General features: G+C 49.5%; 8 protein-coding genes across 8 annotated transcripts; 5 read left to right on the forward strand and 3 right to left on the reverse strand.

Moving 5' to 3' along the window:
• Nucleotides 1–223: 223 nt before the first annotated feature.
• Nucleotides 224–752, forward strand: Pdw03_6861 (cell division protein; the record flags this gene model as incomplete). Its single annotated transcript, XM_014678987.1, has 2 exons — nt 224–512; nt 574–752. The coding sequence occupies 2 exons, from the start codon at nt 224–226 to the stop codon at nt 750–752; spliced, it is 468 nt and encodes a 155-aa protein (XP_014534473.1).
• Nucleotides 753–1,524: 772 nt separating this feature from the next.
• Pdw03_6862 (Mitochondrial carrier protein, putative) lies at nt 1,525–3,672 on the reverse strand (the record flags this gene model as incomplete). The annotated part of the gene is made up of 2 exons (XM_066101476.1): nt 1,525–3,426; nt 3,496–3,672. 2 exons carry the CDS (start codon nt 3,670–3,672, stop codon nt 1,525–1,527), a joined length of 2,079 nt encoding a protein of 692 aa, XP_065956559.1.
• A 2,553-nt stretch (nt 3,673–6,225) lies between these two features.
• On the forward strand, nt 6,226–6,609 carry Pdw03_6863 (Kae1/YgjD family; the record flags this gene model as incomplete). The annotated part of the gene is made up of 1 exon (XM_014678985.1): nt 6,226–6,609. One exon carries the CDS (start codon nt 6,226–6,228, stop codon nt 6,607–6,609), a length of 384 nt encoding a protein of 127 aa, XP_014534471.1.
• A 701-nt stretch (nt 6,610–7,310) lies between these two features.
• Pdw03_6864 (Kae1/YgjD family) lies at nt 7,311–8,728 on the forward strand (the record flags this gene model as incomplete). The annotated part of the gene is made up of 2 exons (XM_014678984.2): nt 7,311–7,420; nt 7,483–8,728. The coding sequence occupies 2 exons, from the start codon at nt 7,311–7,313 to the stop codon at nt 8,726–8,728; spliced, it is 1,356 nt and encodes a 451-aa protein (XP_014534470.2).
• A 351-nt stretch (nt 8,729–9,079) lies between these two features.
• Pdw03_6865 (uncharacterized protein) lies at nt 9,080–9,701 on the reverse strand (the record flags this gene model as incomplete). Its single annotated transcript, XM_066101477.1, has 5 exons — nt 9,080–9,171; nt 9,229–9,306; nt 9,366–9,377; nt 9,435–9,613; nt 9,679–9,701. The coding sequence occupies 5 exons, from the start codon at nt 9,699–9,701 to the stop codon at nt 9,080–9,082; spliced, it is 384 nt and encodes a 127-aa protein (XP_065956560.1).
• Nucleotides 9,702–10,094: 393 nt separating this feature from the next.
• Pdw03_6866 (Zinc finger, PHD-type) lies at nt 10,095–13,397 on the forward strand (the record flags this gene model as incomplete). Its single annotated transcript, XM_014678982.1, has 2 exons — nt 10,095–12,505; nt 12,557–13,397. 2 exons carry the CDS (start codon nt 10,095–10,097, stop codon nt 13,395–13,397), a joined length of 3,252 nt encoding a protein of 1,083 aa, XP_014534468.1.
• A 382-nt stretch (nt 13,398–13,779) lies between these two features.
• Nucleotides 13,780–14,985, forward strand: Pdw03_6867 (Zinc finger, PHD-type; the record flags this gene model as incomplete). The annotated part of the gene is made up of 4 exons (XM_014678981.1): nt 13,780–13,816; nt 13,876–13,981; nt 14,033–14,379; nt 14,444–14,985. The coding sequence occupies 4 exons, from the start codon at nt 13,780–13,782 to the stop codon at nt 14,983–14,985; spliced, it is 1,032 nt and encodes a 343-aa protein (XP_014534467.1).
• Nucleotides 14,986–16,413: 1,428 nt separating this feature from the next.
• Pdw03_6868 (COMPASS complex subunit Sdc1, putative) lies at nt 16,414–16,751 on the reverse strand (the record flags this gene model as incomplete). Its single annotated transcript, XM_014678980.1, has 2 exons — nt 16,414–16,501; nt 16,591–16,751. The coding sequence occupies 2 exons, from the start codon at nt 16,749–16,751 to the stop codon at nt 16,414–16,416; spliced, it is 249 nt and encodes an 82-aa protein (XP_014534466.1).
• Nucleotides 16,752–17,230: the final 479 nt, after the last annotated feature.

The following is a 17,230-nucleotide window of genomic DNA, read 5'->3' on the forward strand; positions in this document are numbered from 1 at the left end:
GCATTCACGACCTCAACTTTTCCCGCTTCTGAAGATCGACTGTTGCTCCTAGACGCAAACAGAGGCTATGGCTTTCGGATTCAGATCCTTTGTGCTTAGCAGACGGATATCTTCCGCATATTTTACTCTAAATGCTACCAAACAATGCCGCGCTCCGTCTGGGCGCTCATATTCGACCTCCGATCATCTTCCGAAGATCGCAAACACATCAGTATGGACAGCAATGATTCCCCGATTTCTTCGGCGTGGCAGAGCGCGCAAGGACTCTGCGAAAGAAATATCTAAAGAATGGAACCCGGCGACGTTCTACATCATCATGTTCACATTGATCGGCTCGCAGGCCATTCGCATGCTTACTTTGAAGAACGGTTATGCGGCGTATACTCGGACGACGGATGCGAAGATCGAGCTTCTAGCAGAGATTATTGCACGAGTCAAGAGTGGAGAAAAGGTGGATGTGGAGAAGTTGCTGGGAACCGGCGATGAGGCAAAGGAACGAGAGTGGGATGAAGGTATATTAACCTATATCCGGCTGTTCTATTCTATGATTGGTGTCTGACTATTTCTCTCTAGTATTGCGCGATATTGAAGCCGAAGATTCCCTATGGCATGAGAAGAAGACGGCCCAGTCAAAAACAGAGAAGGTCCAGGAGCCCGAGAAAGAACAAAAGCAGCCCGCACAGCCTTCGGAAGACCAAGTCACCGAGGAGCCTGTTAAGACAGAGTCTATGCGAAAGCTTAGGTTCTATTGAATGGGGTCAAAAGATGGTCTTCATCAAGGACGACCTCAATGATGTCGGATTGATCTTCTGGATCACCATGGGATTTCTTTCGATCCGCGATAACTGGGGTTTTACCACGCATGGGCCCAGTCCATGACCGATATATCCTCAAAGGTATAAATGTAACATTACCTGTACAGGGAATCCTTCCTTGGGAGTAGATTCCGATACCCTTTTGTGAGCTTGTAACCCTTGCTTCATATACAAACTTTTCCCAACCTGGATTGACCAACTCAAAAGCCAGAATATACATTGTAGTTAAGTGCAGATCACAAGATCAAATGCACCAAAATTATTCCCTGGCCTGAGCGGATTTGATCTGCTCTCAAGGCATGACTTGGATCAACCACAAACTACACATGTCCAGGCTTAGACCTCACATGACAAAACAGTAGAATATCAACCCAATCCAGATCTAGATTGATACATACACCATAATCAGAGCCCTCTAAGACAACCCACACACCTTCTTTCCAAATCTATTTGCTGTTGATACAATGCAAACAAAGGTGGTCTCGATGCAAAAGGGGGGGGGAATGCACATCCCAAGTCAAGCCTAACTAAACAACAAAGAGGGCGGGATATGACAAGAATCCGAAAGAAGTGTGAGAAAGATCTCATGCTAAACCGAAGGAAAGATAGACCTTAACCAAATGAAAAATGAGAAACATATCGCTAGTAAAAAAGAACCGAAGAAATACAAACCGGAAATGCCTGGTTCACTAGATAACAGCAAGCCTCTCTACTTCGTGCTTTGCAGGAACTTGGGCCAGTTCTCAGACCGTGGGACCTGTACCCGGCCAATGTTCTGGTCAAGGTCAAGGATAAGCTTGAGCGCGTTCCTTGACCGGAGGTAAGGCAGAGGTGCCTTAGCACCCTGTCCGCCAACACTAGGCTCGACGTGGCCGGTGGGTGTGATGGCCTCGCCCTCACCAGGCATGGGGAAGGTTTTCTGCAGGACCTCGTAGGCGGCCAGGGTGAAACCAAACTGAGGTGAAGAACGCATGATACGAGCGGGCCCACCCTTGAAGAAGGCAGCCAGACCCTCTTCTTTCCAGACGGTGGCAGCGCAGTGGCGGAGACCGTTGTACTTGGTTTCACCCTTGCGGGCTTCGACCTGCAGACGGGTTTTGATGACGTCGCATGGTGTGGTGAGGTAGGCGGCGGGCATTCCGGCGATGGCACCGGCGGTGAGAAGCTGGACAACGCCGAGCTTGTTTGTAGCGGTTTCGCCGAAGAAGTCGGACTTCAAGTGCGCATATGTGGGGAAGTAGATGGCCGAGAAGGGGACATCACGAAGGAGACAGGCGGTGGCTCCCTTGTACAGGCCTACCAAGCCCAGATTCTTGACAATCCAGAGGGCTGAGCGGCGAGGGGCACCCTCAACGTTCTTTGCGATTTCACCTTGGACCTGAAGACGGATCTTCACAATCTCAAGGGGATTTGTGAAGACGACTTGACAGGCACCAGCAGCTCCACCGGCCAGAACCTCTCGGCTGTACTTGATCCGGTTGGTATCCTTGTCTGTGAAGTAGCCACGAACGAGATCGTTCACAGTCAGCTTGATAGCCTTTTCGGGTGCCACGCCAATCAGCTGAGGAATGACACCAGAGTACAAGCCAGTGAAACCCTCGTTGCGGATAACCTTCCTAGCGCAATCGAGGGAGTTGTTGTACAGTCTCTCGCCAGGGCGAGATGAACGCTGGTTCTGCAGGCGGGTCTTGACCAAATCAATGGGGTAGACCATGAAAGCACCAAAGGCACCAGCAACACTACCCAAAGCAAAGTGGTGTACAGACTCAAGAACGCTGTGAAGCACACTCTTAGTCTTCTCGGCAACTTCATGTCCAGTAGACAAGGCCTGGTTTACAGCGATCACGGGGATACGCCATGAAGCATCAATGACCTTGGCGAAGTCTTTCTGAGAGAGACGTCCCGAAGGCGCATCCAGTCCAGCGAAGTGGAACAGAATATCAGCCTCCATGGGTGTGAACTGGGAAAAACGGGTGACTCGAGCGGCCTCGTTAAGGAAGTCGGCACGAGTGATCTTACCATCGGTGCTCTTCTTTGTTGCTTCGCGGACAACCAAATCAATGATATCCATCTCGCGCATGATGTTCTGGAAAGCACGGACATTGGCATATGAGATGCGGTTGCTGGTCGAGATGTTGCACAGAGTGGGGAGGTTTTCCAGGACATGGTCGGACAGTTTGTGTTTTGAGGTCTCGAGGATAATGCGTTGGAATTCCTCGGGCTGGATAAAGCCATCACCATCCTTGTCGAAGATGTGGAAAGCTTGGCGGATGCGCTCACCCTGCAAACCGCGCAGCATCTGGGCGAATTGGGGGTAGGTCATGTCATGGCGAGACTTGGAGCGGCCTCCGTAGAGCGATGCCCATTCTGAGTTCCAATCAAAGGGAATGCTGTCAGCACTCTTGTTCATATTGTACAATCCCTGCACGGCATCGAATTTGACGCTGCCAGTTCCATCGTAGTCGAAGAGACGAAAGGCGATCTCGTACTCGGCGTCGGGCTTCGCGAGGAGATATTCGAAGGAGGCCCAGTCGGAAATATTCAGCTTGCCCGCTCTCCGTCGGTCTGCAACGCTGAAAAGAATGCCATATTGTTCGCGCTTAATCTTGTGCTGTTTGGAAGAAACCAGGTCAGCAATTGCGAAGATTTCAGTACCTTTGCGGTCCCTGGTGACACTTACATAGTCTTCCTGTTTGGGTGCCACGGCATTAATAAAGTTCTCTTCGTCCATGAAGAGGTCACCGTTCTCGTCCTTTTGCGCATGGCGGACAAAGTTCGCCCGCGATTGGTGGGACAAGTGAGGTGCCTCTGTGCTGCCCAGGAGTGATTCCTTCACAACTTCCGTTACGCTGGCCATTGTGTATGTCCAAGTTAACTTTTGAGTATTAAACGACAAAAATCCACAGCACAAAAGAGAAAACCCGGGGGAAGGAAGGGATCGAGGGATGTGGAGAAGGGGAGATTTGAGTCAATAGAAAAGTTATGAAGTTATGATAATATAATGAAATGAGCCCACTTGACAAAGTTTTCGGCCTTCTCCTCACAGTACTTCGTATTGCAATAGATAATTATGGATTATCAAATAGACTTGGTGTTAAACATTTTAATTTATTTCATGCCTTGTCTTGGCCACGTTGAATTTTTTTTTTTAAAGCTATCCCTTGTTTTCCATGGCGTTATTTACCCGGGCAGATCGGACTGAATCAGAGTCTCCCTTTCACCGATCTCCGCATTATTGGATACCTTTAGAATCCCATATAAAATCCCTATATTGGCCTCATTATGGTATTTCTTATAATTCGAGAGCCACTTTTCATCCCGTCTTTTCCTTGGGATGGCATGTATTTGACACCATGAGCCACGGTATCTAGGGGCCTGAACCAACTATATAATCCAGGCACAGAGACCCAAAATTACACAGTCAGCAGGCGACTTTGAAAGCAAATAAGAAACTGAGGAAGAAACCGGAGTTCAACATGTCACATGGCTCTTAGGGACCCGGTGAGTCCTTATGAAAAGACGAAAATACGAAAACCAATTCCGAGCTTGGTGCGGAGTTCAGTGGGAACAACAATTTGGAGAATTCTATATCGATTGGTCAACTTCAGATCTTCCCCTCTCCTCGGCCTTCCAGACTCGGTTCAACTCCGGATTTAATGTACGGAGCCCTCCGGTACCGTTATGTCCCCTTTTTCTCCGCACTCTGCTCCGTATTGCAATCAGATATGCAGAAAATGGCATTTAACCGACTAGGATGGCTATCTTCATGTATATATTTATCTAGATTTTCTTTCTTCTCAGGTGAACTGTTCTCGGGGCGTAAGCAAAGCTCAATTGCATCAGAGTTGGAGAAATTCCTGAAATCTGACGGCTACAACTCCATATATATTGTAAAACGGGATCGTTGAAGGAGTCATGGGTTGCGGGTAAAGGTATACCTAAAACTCCCAGCCCTGGAGGTATTTTTCTTGAGCTTAAGCCTTGGACCTTGGAAGCTCCAGAAATGATTCACCGGGAGCCAAGCCGGCCGACATTGCGGTAATCAGTATGGGCAAGGCAAGTCCATACGATGTGCCATGTTGCAAGACGATCACTTCTATGTTGTATGAAGGAAACTAAACAAACTACCGAAATGAATGTTATATCCCCGCCAAAAAAACTACTTGGGCCTAAAAAAAATTTTAAGCATTTATCTCTTCCGATGCTAAAAATGCCTCAGAAGCAAACCAAACCTCAGTATGTTATTCCAAGTTTTCCGTGTCTTCTTAGCATATTTGTCACACGTTCTTGTCCTGCATACTTGTTTTTGAAGTTGTTCTTACCGTTCAGCCCTGAGACCAGTCACCAGTCTATATATTTAGAATTAGTTAGTCGCTCGTCTCCCAAGGATCAAAAAGGTTCTCCCCTGGCGTCATCCTAATCAAGCAAATGATGTTAATATGCATGCCAGCTAATCCGTCTGCGATGTCGATTTTGGAGGCATTTTTTATAAATAGAACACATGTTCAAGTATTGCTCCTGCAGCGTGCGTGCTCAATCCGAGAAACCAGGAAACACAGTCACCAGGACGATCACACCAAAAAAATGTAACGTAGATGAACATGGTGATGTAAGGACTGGGGTATATTGGGACACCCCCCAAGTTCCCTACAAAATGTGACCAAAAGTGCTACAACTGCATTTACTGTGTATCTGAGCTCGGTAAAAGTAAATCTAAGGATAGATGTCTTCATGACTTAAACGTGAAGAGAAAAAATAGTTGAGAGCTGCATCAAACCCATGTGATATCTAATAATAGTACGATCATGCCCATTTCAACCCAATCAGCTTTCTAATTACTGTGATGATGCGGGGATATCACTCAAAAATGCAGCCATCCACTCGATGCGAGTACAATCCTCCTTCCCTATTGAATGATGGTTGGCCGAGAGTTTCGAATCAAATGGACAGGAAGACCAGAGTGTGGTTCCAGGCGCAGTTGGCTGCATGGCATGTTGGACCCCCCACCGAATCCTAACATCCGTCACATCATACTAGGCGGGAATTCCATTCCGTAAGGATTTCCATTGGCTAGATGGGACGGCAGCTTTGTAAAATTCGAAACTTTAGTGTGATGGTGATGATTTGTGCACCGTCGTGCATGGAGTGGGCGCTTAGGCAGAAGGTGGCCAGAAGTCCTCCGTTGGTTCCCCCCCTCAAGTGTATATAGCCGCCCTCATCTGTCCCGTGAAGACTCTGTTTTGCATAGTGTTTTTGTTTTTGTTTTCTATTTTCGCATCTTCTATTTTTGGTTTGCGTCTTGGCTGGCCCAAGTTCTTCAACTCTTTTCTACATCTACATCAATAATTTGTTTCTCTCCTTGCCTACTCAGATAACATCTTCAACTTTCGTGGATTCTTCATCCGTCACAATGTACACCACTACTGCCCGTGTCGTTAAGCCAAAGCTGTCCTTGAGCATCTCTGCTGTGCAGAATGCTCCACGGCCAACACTGTCGCTCAAGTCACCAAGTGCTCTTCCTCGCACGCCTGTCTCGCCAATCTTGGCGGCGAGCCCGACCAGCAAGATATTCTCCCTACTGCAAGTTCCAAGCTATGCATACACGAACTCTTGCTCATCGAAGAGCATCCTTAAGAAGCAGTCGTCCTCGCGCGCTACCACTGTTGATAAGCGTATTAAATTCAAAGCGACACCGACTGTTCACTGTGTGACCCCCATTGAGAACCCAGACGAATATTACGGCAAGCACATGAAGATGTCACGAGAAGAGCGCCGGTGGACAGTTCGACAGTGATATCAAGCTCGAGATTTGTATCGCTAATGACTGTCCACAGCTGGAGTAATGGAGAGTGATCAGGTACTTCTGAATCGCTCGGGGTTTATATCTTGCTTTTGCAATGATATCACGCCCTACACTCGGATCTCTTGTTGAACAACTCGATCCACACAGCTCCTCGCATGCCCGGCAATTGACACTCTCAAACTGCCAGATGAAGTCCTAGAAATGACGGAACGCTGAATGAGAGTGCTCATCCAGCAAATCTCAAGATGGGTTTCTAGATGGTCATGCCTGCCACTCGCGCTTTTTGCTAGCCCCAAATTCGTCAGTATCATTGATCTGGGCTGACTTGGCCTTTGGTGCATACTGTACACTCTGTTCAAGGGAGAACGATATCAGTGCCTTGGAGATACAATATATTAATGACGTTATGATGGGATCTGTATTGATGATTTTGATTTTTTGATTATAAACGTTTTAACCTAGCCATTCATTACTGCAAATACAACGGTGCTATGAGCCGTATATTGACAACCTCGATTCCAATACCAAGTAAATACCAGTAGTAGTCTTTGCGATGAGTCCGGAGCTCTCCTAAGTCACTATAGATTGCTGTTTTGGTATCTGTTTTAGGGCTCCATTTGAGGGCTTCTCCGGCCCGTGCACGTCCGGTCTTTTTCGCCCCTGCCGCCGGTCGAATGACAAGCAGGTTATCAATGTTATTCCTAGTAGTTCCTGCAGCGAATTTTCGCAGATCGGTGCTAAATGTGAGGAAGTGCTTGACTTCCCGCCGTGGCTTGCTCACGTTGGCAATCGAAACGTCATGGTAAGCGGAGGTAAACGTCCGTCCGAAAAAAAGCTATCCAACTAACTGGTTGCCAACAACAGTGACGATACCTCGGTAGCTATCGTCGAGAAAATAAGGAAAGACCCCGGAAGCGCAGCCAGAATACATTTTCTTGAAAATATAACTGCCGACACGCGCGCGCATCGCGGAATTCACCCCATTATCGCCCTCGAATCCCACCAAGACAATCTCGCAACCCTTGTACAGAAAGCTCTTAATTATCTACCGGAGTCAAAAACAGGCGATGGAATCAAATTGGCGGATGGGACTCGTCGCCGCCTCCCCGATTTCATTTCCGCCACACGAGGCCCCGGAATGCGGTCAAATCTGTCCGTTGGCCTCGACACTGGAAAAGCGCTGTCGGTTGCATGGCAGATCCCTATGATCGGAGTGCACCACATGCAGGCGCATCTTTTGACACCTGGACTCGTATCATGTCTGGAAAATGAAGCCAATGTGGAAACAACCGCAACGACACCCGAATTTCCTTTTCTGTCCATCCTCGTCTCTGGAGGCCATACAACTCTAGTTCATTCCTATGGTCTCACAGACCATAGGATTCTTGCTACAAGCGAGGATATAGCCATTGGGGAGGCACTCGATAAATCCGCACGAGACATCCTACCTGAGTCTTTGCTTCAGGAAGCTCAAAGCACCATGTACGGCAAGAGTCTGGAGCAATTCGTTTTCCCTAATGGCAAGGCCGATTTTGAAGATTACTCGGCTCCAGAATCTCGGGGCAAAGAAATAATCAAGCGCATAAGCGATTGGGGCTGGTCTCTTACGACTCCATTTGCGAATACGCGGATCATGCAGTTCAGCTTCTCTTCGATTTCGAGCATGGTCGGGAAGATCGTTGAAAGCAACGATACGAACTTTAATATGTCAGATGCAGAGCGTGTCGATCTAGGCCGGGAAGCCATGCGCGTATGTTTTGAACATCTTGCCTCGCGCACTGTTATCGCTCTAGAGACTCTGCGGCCGCATAATAATGGCAAAAACGAGATCAAAACCCTTGTTGTCAGTGGTGGTGTTGCCGCCAACCAGTTCCTCATGAAGGTGCTCACTTCATTCTTGGAAGTGCGCGGCTTTGGCAATATCAAGGTAGTTGCTCCGCCTCCATATTTGTGTACCGACAATGCGGCCATGATTGGATGGGCGGGCATTGAGATGTTCGAGGCTGGCTTCCGATCTCACCTCAGCTGTCGTCCTGTACGGAAATGGACCCTTGACCCACGGGCCGATGATGGAGGTATCCTTGGCCCGAGGGGCTGGATCCAAGAGTGATTATTGCATTAGGATGGCTACCTGCTTTTATATCAGTGACATACCCTCTCTACATTATAGCGTTTGTAAAATAGTGCAATCTCATCCCAACAAATTTCTCGATACAGCGGATGAATCGCAATGAATTAACTTTTGAAAAAAAGGAGTCATAGTGCATTATGGACATGTAAGACCCAGAATCATCAGAGACGCCGATGCCATGTAGCCTCCCGAGTCCACTCATCACCCATGCATGCTCCACAGTAGGGTATCGAAGATGCGCCGTTGCAACCCATGAAAACGAACCAAACTCGCGACCGGCCGACTGTGCAATGCAAGTACTTTGAGATAATGAAATCATAATCGTGACGGTTAGCCGCCGACAGGGGGACCGCTTCGCTGCAGCGAAGCAACCTGTTTTCGAAGCTCCAGGAAGAAGTCTTTCCCATTTGCCATATTTTGGGCTGTAAATATGGTTATTATGTGTTCAAGGGCATGCGGTGATCGAAGAAAGACTGTACCCTTGGAGCCCCAGGCAGTAGATCGTTGGGCAGGACCGTCTTTAGACTGAGATTTGTAGGGCATCGACAGCTTGGTTTCTGTATTGATGGCGCATGGGTTAGGCTTGAATAGATATGGAGGTAGCGATAAGACGTACCGTGAGGCCCTGCTGTATTGTAGAAGCCTGGTTAGCCCTTGTACTTGCGGCTTAGGTGCACATTCATACCTTTCAGAACGTTCTTAACCTCTGCGTTGTTGAAGCCCCGTACAGGGACATGCTGTTCCTGCGGTGGGTTAGATGCACCCCAAGCACCATTGTTATCACGTGCGCTTCCCTGTCCTCCTGATTTATCACGGCTGTTCGAGTTGCGCTGCGATGCCTGGCGACTGGGTCCACCCCGCCATCTTAGGAAGGCAATAACAATCAGGGAAGCTGAAGAGCGAGGTGTTTTGGAGTGGATAACGCGTACCTGTTGTCGCTGGAACCGCTCATGCTGTGAGTATATGTGAAAAGAAAAGAAAATTCCAAAGTTCGATCGAAAGAATAAAGTCGTAAATAGCTCGCACGAGACAGCTTTGGATGTTATGTCCCTTCAAGTCCAGATTGGCGCCTCAGGCCAACAGGCCCAGACAGCCGGGGCGTCTCCGCCTTGACCAGATAGCCAAACACCCGCGCCTCGCAGCTTCCACGGGCTCTGGCGTCCTTTGCGTCCTTTGCGTCCATTGCGTCCATTCGTTTCTAGTTTGCTGTCGCATGACTTGAGACTGCCACTTTGGTCTTTTCGGAGGCGCTGCTTGAGTCGGCCTCTGAACGCGACCTGCAGTCCGATTAACAACTACCATCCCCAACGAGCAACATAAACACCCGAAAGCTCGCTCTTAAATTATGGCACCGAGTGTCCGAAATTCAATCTCTGGTCGTCCATCACGCAGTAAACCTAGGTCATCTCTCAAAACATCCAACAGCGGCCCCTTCGATTCCCCTGACGGCCCTCCTTCAAAGAAACGAAAGTACGTTCCGGGTGGTCCTGGAGGAGGAGGAAGATTCATCGATTTCGACGTTGCAGCTGCAGCTGCCGCCGCCGCTGCTCAAGAACCCCCCAAGAAAAGTAATCCCCGACGCCACTCCGCAAGTGCTCGAAGCCGTCTACCACGTGAGATGGACCAACCATTCTTAGCCCCTCCACCGCCACCTCCCATCATACCAACAACACCACCCTCTATGTCGCGTCCAAGGCGCGACAAGAACCAAACCCGCGGTCGGTTCACCTCTTCCACGGCCGCCGCCCTTGCTCTTCAACAAGGCGATGGGTACAAGCCACGCGAAGAACGCGGGTGGGAAGAGTTTCATCCCGACTTGGACATCGATGGCAAAATTGCTGTCTTCACGTCTGAAGAGGTCGATGCCCCAGATACCTCTGCTCCTATCCTGACTCTGGAGTCACTGGCTGGTGCGACTGTCTCGGACCTTTCAGGATCACCAGTCATCATATCTGGCGAAATGGCTTCTCCAATCCCAATCAAACGCAGGCCAGGCCGCCCCCCTCGTCGCCCCGAGGCCATTCTTAACGCCCTTCTTGCCCAGCAGGGAAAAAAGATCATACCTCCCCCAGGCCCTAACCCCCGTGAGAAACTAACATTACCCAAGCCGTCGTTCAGACTACGTGACCCTTTCACATTCTATGAGAAGAAGGGTGTCGGTCACCAAAACTATGTCGATCGGACCATGGCAAATGTGGGATACCAGGAGAGCGATCTCTTCCTCCGCCATGACCGGCGGTTTATTCGAATGACTGAAGGCACCCAAGAAGATGACCTCGATGTCATTCAACCCACCACGACAGATGGAGACGTTAGCACCACAATTGGACGTGTCGAATATGACATGGATGAGCAGGATGAAAAGTGGTTGGAAGAATACAATGCCAAGCGTCGTGAAGATCAGCTTGAACCCATCAAGCCCGCCGTGTTTGAGATTACCATGACCAAAATCGAAAGGGAGTGGCATGCCCTTGAGAAGCGTATCCCCAAGCCGAATCCCAAACCCCCACAGACCGGACGTTTTCGCTCTAGCTCTGCAGCTGCGGTCAATGGCGAGACTGCTGGACCAGGTGAAGAACAAGACAGTAAGTGTGCTATCTGTGATGATGGCGACTGTGAAAACTCCAATGCAATTGTTTTCTGCGATGGTTGCGACCTCGCAGTGCATCAGGAGTGTTATGGTGTTCCTTTCATCCCAGAAGGTCAGTGGCTTTGCCGCAAGTGCCAGTTGCTGGGAAGAGGTTCCACCAATTGTATTTTCTGTCCAAACACCGAGGGTGCATTCAAACAAACAACCTCATCTAAATGGGCTCATCTGCTCTGCTCTTTCTGGATCCCTGAAGTTTCTATTGGTAATCCATCTCTAATGGAGCCGGTGACCGATGTCGAAAAGGTTCCACGCAGCCGTTGGAAGTTGAATTGCTACATCTGCAAACAGCGGATGGGTGCATCCATTCAATGCAGCAACAAAAACTGCTTTGTAGCCTTCCATGTCTCATGTGCACGCAGAGCTCAACTCTATCTTAAGATGAAGATTGGCCATGGTCTTATGGACTCCCACCTTCTCAAGGCTTTCTGCGACAAGCACGTTCCTCCTGACTGGCGATTGGAGCATGGCACCGATGCTGCAACTGCTGACGCTATCGAATACTACCGCAATACTATGCAAGGTAGACGATGGGGAGACAGCCAAGCTGCAGCGCTCTCAATGGGCCCGGCACACCCAAGTGATGGAGGAGAAGAGGATCGTACCCTCACCCCTCGCCTGACCTTAACGGTAGGCGGCAATAAACGGAAACGTGTTCCCAGAACAATCTGGAAGCTACCCTCCGGTGCCCCAGTCATTCCACAGGTTGTGTTAAATTCAGTGATTGCCTCTCTTGGGCGATTTACGGTTCGCCAAAGGAAGCAATATGCCGAGGATGCATCCAAGTATTGGACATTGAAACGAGAGGCGAGACGTGGAGCAGCATTGCTCAAGCGACTCCAGTTGCAGTTGGAGACCTTCTCATCTATGGAAATGACACGAAGAGACTATGTTGCAATGGGTGTTCCCGGACACAAGCGCCTGGAGCGTCGCATTGAGTTTGGTGAGCGACTTTACAAGGACCTCGATCGATTGAAGGTGCTATGCGACGAAGTGAAGAAACGAGAGAGGGAGAAGTTGAAGGATGCAGAGATGCTCCGTAATATCGTCGACCTTGTATACTTCCCTACGTTCCCACTGCTGTGGCCAATATTTGAGAAAGCTCAACTGTAAGATATGCCCATCCTATTCTTTCAACACTTATGCTGAATTTATTCCAGGCTCGATGGAAAGGGTGTGTTTGCAGCAGGCTTGATCTCAATCCGACAAAGGCTCAACGAACGCTTCTATCCGTCTGTTGCTGCCTTCTCTGCCGATTTGGCCAGTCTTTTCACCTCAGAAATCGGCGTGGAGCCCGCTGGCGATACCGCGGAACTCCAAGCTCAGATCAGTGGTCGCGCCCCGGAGCTCAGCCTGGAGCAACGGGAAAAGAGAAAGTTGGCAAAACGGATAATCAAAGTCATACAGCCTTTCCTGGAAGATGCAATCAGGAAAGAAAGCGAGCTCAACCGAAAACCATTCGAGAAGGAGTTAAAGGAGCTGGATGTGATTCTTGATCACAGTGTGATGTCGCGCAATGGTGACTCTGTCGAGCCGGAAGGTGACACTGAACTGTCTGGTCACCCTGATGCTATGGAAGGAGTTGAAGAAATTCTTCCTATGACGGAGCTTCCATTGGAAGCCCAGCCTAGATATGAAGAACACCCTGAAGTAGAAGAGCTGCCTCCCGCTGAAGACACCATGAGGAGTGTTCCGACCTACTATCGACATCCAACGCCTGTCTTGACCGAGCAAGACCAGCAGTTACCTTTGGCTTTGGGTGGCATTCAATGGTACATGCAGCCATTCGACCCTGTCGGTACAACTGTTCACGAGGAACGGTGGACTGGACGGGATGTCATGCGTGGAATGAGTGAAGAACTCAGCGAACTAGATGAGGATGAACTCGAAGGGTTGAAGGACTTGGTTGATGATGGAGACCTGCAAGGCCAGACCACCAGCACCCCAGCTGCTTCACAACATCACCCCCGTCGGACTCGACGTTTGCGAGGCTCACGATGATCACTTTCTGGACATGATTCGTATGGAATTCACGAATTTGATTTTAGCGCATTTGAATTTTAGGAGTTAATTTTTGTATGAATATCTGTAGTAGTTCTAGAGCTCATAAAGCTTTGTTATGGCGATTGCTTCGGTCTTGGCACAACTGTTTGTCATAGTCAAGGTACCCCCTGCATGAAGTTGTATTTTCAAAAGAAATTGAAATCCCAGAATTTTCTTCTCCATATCCCTCCAAATTCACCCAATTCACCAAAATTCCACGCGGGTTGCACTGCTGCCTGATTCCTCGGGTGTGAACTTCCCGGTGCTTAGCGTCCGTTCTTATCAGCTTTCCGACTTCTCTTTCTTCCTTCTTCCAACCTACACCTTCGGTCCCTTCATCATGGCGGACTACGACAACGATTCCAGCCGCTACGCGGGTAGGTTTTTTCTGGAATAATCTCGATGCGCTCGAAAATATTGACCTTTTTTTCAATAGACGAGCCTCGATATGAGCGCGAGCGCAGCGCCTCTCCTCGCGATGAGCCTAGAGCCGACCGCGACCGTGCTCGCAGCCGCTCCCCCAATGGCCGCTCTGATGACAGGTACGTATTTGTCTAATCTGGGATAAAAATTCAATGCTAATCAACCCACAGAGCTCCTCTGGCTCGTAAGCCTCTCGAGGAAGAAGATGAAGGTGCCATTAACTCTGGCTCCAACCTCTTTGTCACTGGTATTCACCCGCGCCTGACCGAGTCCGACATCTCGCGTCTGTTCGAGAAGTACGGAGACGTCGACAACTGCTCTATCATGCTTGACCCTCACACCAAGGAGTCCCGTGGATTCGGTTTCGTGAACATGGTCACCGCCGAGCAGGCTGATGCCGCCAAGGAGGGTCTCCAAGGCGAGGTCATTGAAGGACGCACCCTGAGCATCGAGAAGGCTCGTCGTGCCCGTCCTCGTACCCCTACTCCCGGAAAGTACTTCGGTCCTCCCAAGCGTGGTAGGTTACATCATTTCTTCCCCTTGCACTTCACATCAGCTGACTCTTTTTTTCTTTCTTCTAGATGGCCCAGGTGGACCCCCAGGTGGACCTGGTGGTCGTGGAGGTGGCCCCCGTCGTGACCGTTACGATGACCGCCGTGGCCCCTCCGGTGGCGGCTGGCGTCGTCGCGACGATGACTACTCCCGCTACGGTCGCTACGACTCTTACAACGATCGCCGTGACTATGGCCGTGATTACGGACGTGATTATGGCCGTCGTGACTACGGTGGTGGCGGCGGTGGCGGCCGTGAGTATGGTGGTCGCCGTGAATCGCGTGACGACTACGGATACCGCGGTGGTGGTGACCGCTACGGCGGTGGCCGTGATGACCGTTACAGTCGCGATGAACGTCGTGGAGGTGGTGAGGAATCTCGCGGCGGTGGCGGTGGCTACTATGATCGTGATGCCAACCCTCCTAGCTTCGATGCTGCCGGCCCTCCCCGTGAGGCTCGTGACCCCTACGCTGGTGGCGGTGGACGTTCCTACGAAGGTCAAGCACGCAGCAGCACTGGCGGTGCTCCTGGTGGCGGCGGCGGTGGCGAGGATCGGTACGCTGGCAGGTAAAGTGTCTCCCCTTGCTTTCTAACCAGAACAGAGACTGGCCTTTGATGTCTCCTGGTTCCTGGTTCCCATGTTTCATCAACTTGCCCACTCCCTTTCCCCTTTTCTTTGTCTCTGGGATTGTTTTAATGCGGGATTTGGGCGACGGGCCACGGGGCGTCGCTGTCTTTGTTTTTCAATTGCTCTCGGCTCGACGATTTTTTTTTAAAAAAAAAGAAAAACTGGAGCGCTACGACCCGGCAACTTCATCGGTGCAGACTTCGGTCGCTTGATGATGTGTCTCTTTATGTCTGTTCGCGACGCAACTTCGGGGAAAAAAACTTCTAGCAGCAAAGGGTCAGAAAATTATGCGCTGTAATTCGGTTATCTCAGGGTCAGCAAATTCGTCACAGCTACAGCTACACCTTCACCTCCACACCATCTCCAGTAACGGCTCGATTGTATTCGACTTCTCTAAACAACTGAATGATCAACCATTCGCCCAATTCAAAGCCGTCGACTTTGCGCTTGTAGTTTCAACCCTTTAAGACTTCTGGCATTTATCGATTTGGATTGTTGACAATGCCATTGAAGGTGAGATGTGTTTCGCAAGCTGACCCATCTAGCTTCTTTTTTGGATTTCTTGTTCAAGCCCGAATATTTGGTCGGGTAAGACATACGCACTTATCCTATCTAGGAATCTCTGTGAAGTTTCCAAACTTGAATGTCTATATCGGTTTCCATATTTGGATGGTACCGTGCGCTTTCTGCAAGAGCTTGGCTTGGTCTGGAGCCCCCACATGATTTTCATACGACTTCGAAGAATGTGGGCATCCCAAGTTTCCCCCATGAGTCGTCTCTTGTCCAAGTCCCTCCGCCCACCGTCTTTAAATCCTGGATTGTGTGGATTTTCTTTGATCACTGAAACCCAGGTCTTTAACAAAGAATAATTCACACCCGAATACTGGGACATTTCTGTTGTCTGGCCTTCAATAAGCCCACTCTGTGTCTATACACCTCGCAACTATAGCTGACCGCTTAATTAGTTTCTATCTTTGAGGACGTGGGACTTGAACAATTTGGCCTATCTGATTTGGCATGAGGGATATCACAACAGAGTACTCGATACATGAATAGATGTTCTTCAGTCGGTTGATAGATAATCACCACCTCGGTTTTTTAGACATCATTCCATTCTCATTGTCTTTCCTTTCTGCTGTTGATCTTCTATGCCCACTAGCAAAACAGCTGTAGACATTGACCGGGGTATCATATGGTGAACGTCTTGGTGCACATCAAAGTCCACCCACAAGCTTTCAACCCGAAAGTCATCAATGCCTTCACAAAAAGTCAAGGTAAAAAAAAAATTAAAAAATCAATCCTAGAATAGCCGATCAGGCACCATGAAACGCCCAAGAAATCCCATCTCCTTTACAAGGTTCAATTTTCTTTTTACTCCGACTCCTTATTAGCTTCACCCTCCACTTCTTTACTCTTCTGAAGCAGGAATTCGCCAAGCACACGGAGAGGATTGGCAGGCCTAGGACAAAAAGAGTAAGACAAAGATATCAGCAAAGCCATCCAGCAGCCCAGTATAGAAAAGCTAGCTGCCCATAGTGCCCAACTCACTGTTCACGCGCAACTGACTTCATCCCGTCAAGCAGATACGGCACGACCTTCTCATTGAGATAGACGCGCGCTGGTGCGCCACCGGGACGAACCTGGCCAGCTGAGATATTGCCCAAATCGCCAAGCGGCGGGTTGGAGCCAGAGCCGTTTGTTTCGCCCATTGTAGATGTAGGGTTTGGTTGGGGCGCTGTAGTGGGGGTAGGAGCTGAAAGGCGAGTGGGTCTGAGATCGCGAGGGTAGGAGGCTGCACAGGTTAATTGAGAGCCAGTGAGGTGTAGCTTTTAGGAAGAGGTGGGAGTCGTAACAGTGGAATCGGCGAATGTTTGCGGAGCGAAAGCTGTGGAGCTCGGAGATGTCGATCCGTTGTGAGGGAGAGCTCGAGCTTACTGGCAAGAACATTTTTACATCTAGAGATTGCACTTGGGCACTTTTCGAATGCTGTCCAGATGGCATTTCTTTCTCCTTCCTCTTCACACCGTCTTTGGTTCAGTTCCCTTTCTATATGTTTGCCCATGCCTCTTTATCCATGTCATATGCAAACCGGACAAACAATTTAATAGAGTAGTGTCTAGCACGTGATCTCGCGTTTGAAACTTGTTCGCGAGACACGTCGTTTGTGTCTGCCTCTACTCGGAGACTC

This window comes from Penicillium digitatum, chromosome 2 (assembly GCF_016767815.1).
Source record: "Penicillium digitatum chromosome 2, complete sequence".
NCBI classification, from domain to species: Eukaryota; Fungi; Ascomycota; class Eurotiomycetes; order Eurotiales; family Aspergillaceae; genus Penicillium; species Penicillium digitatum.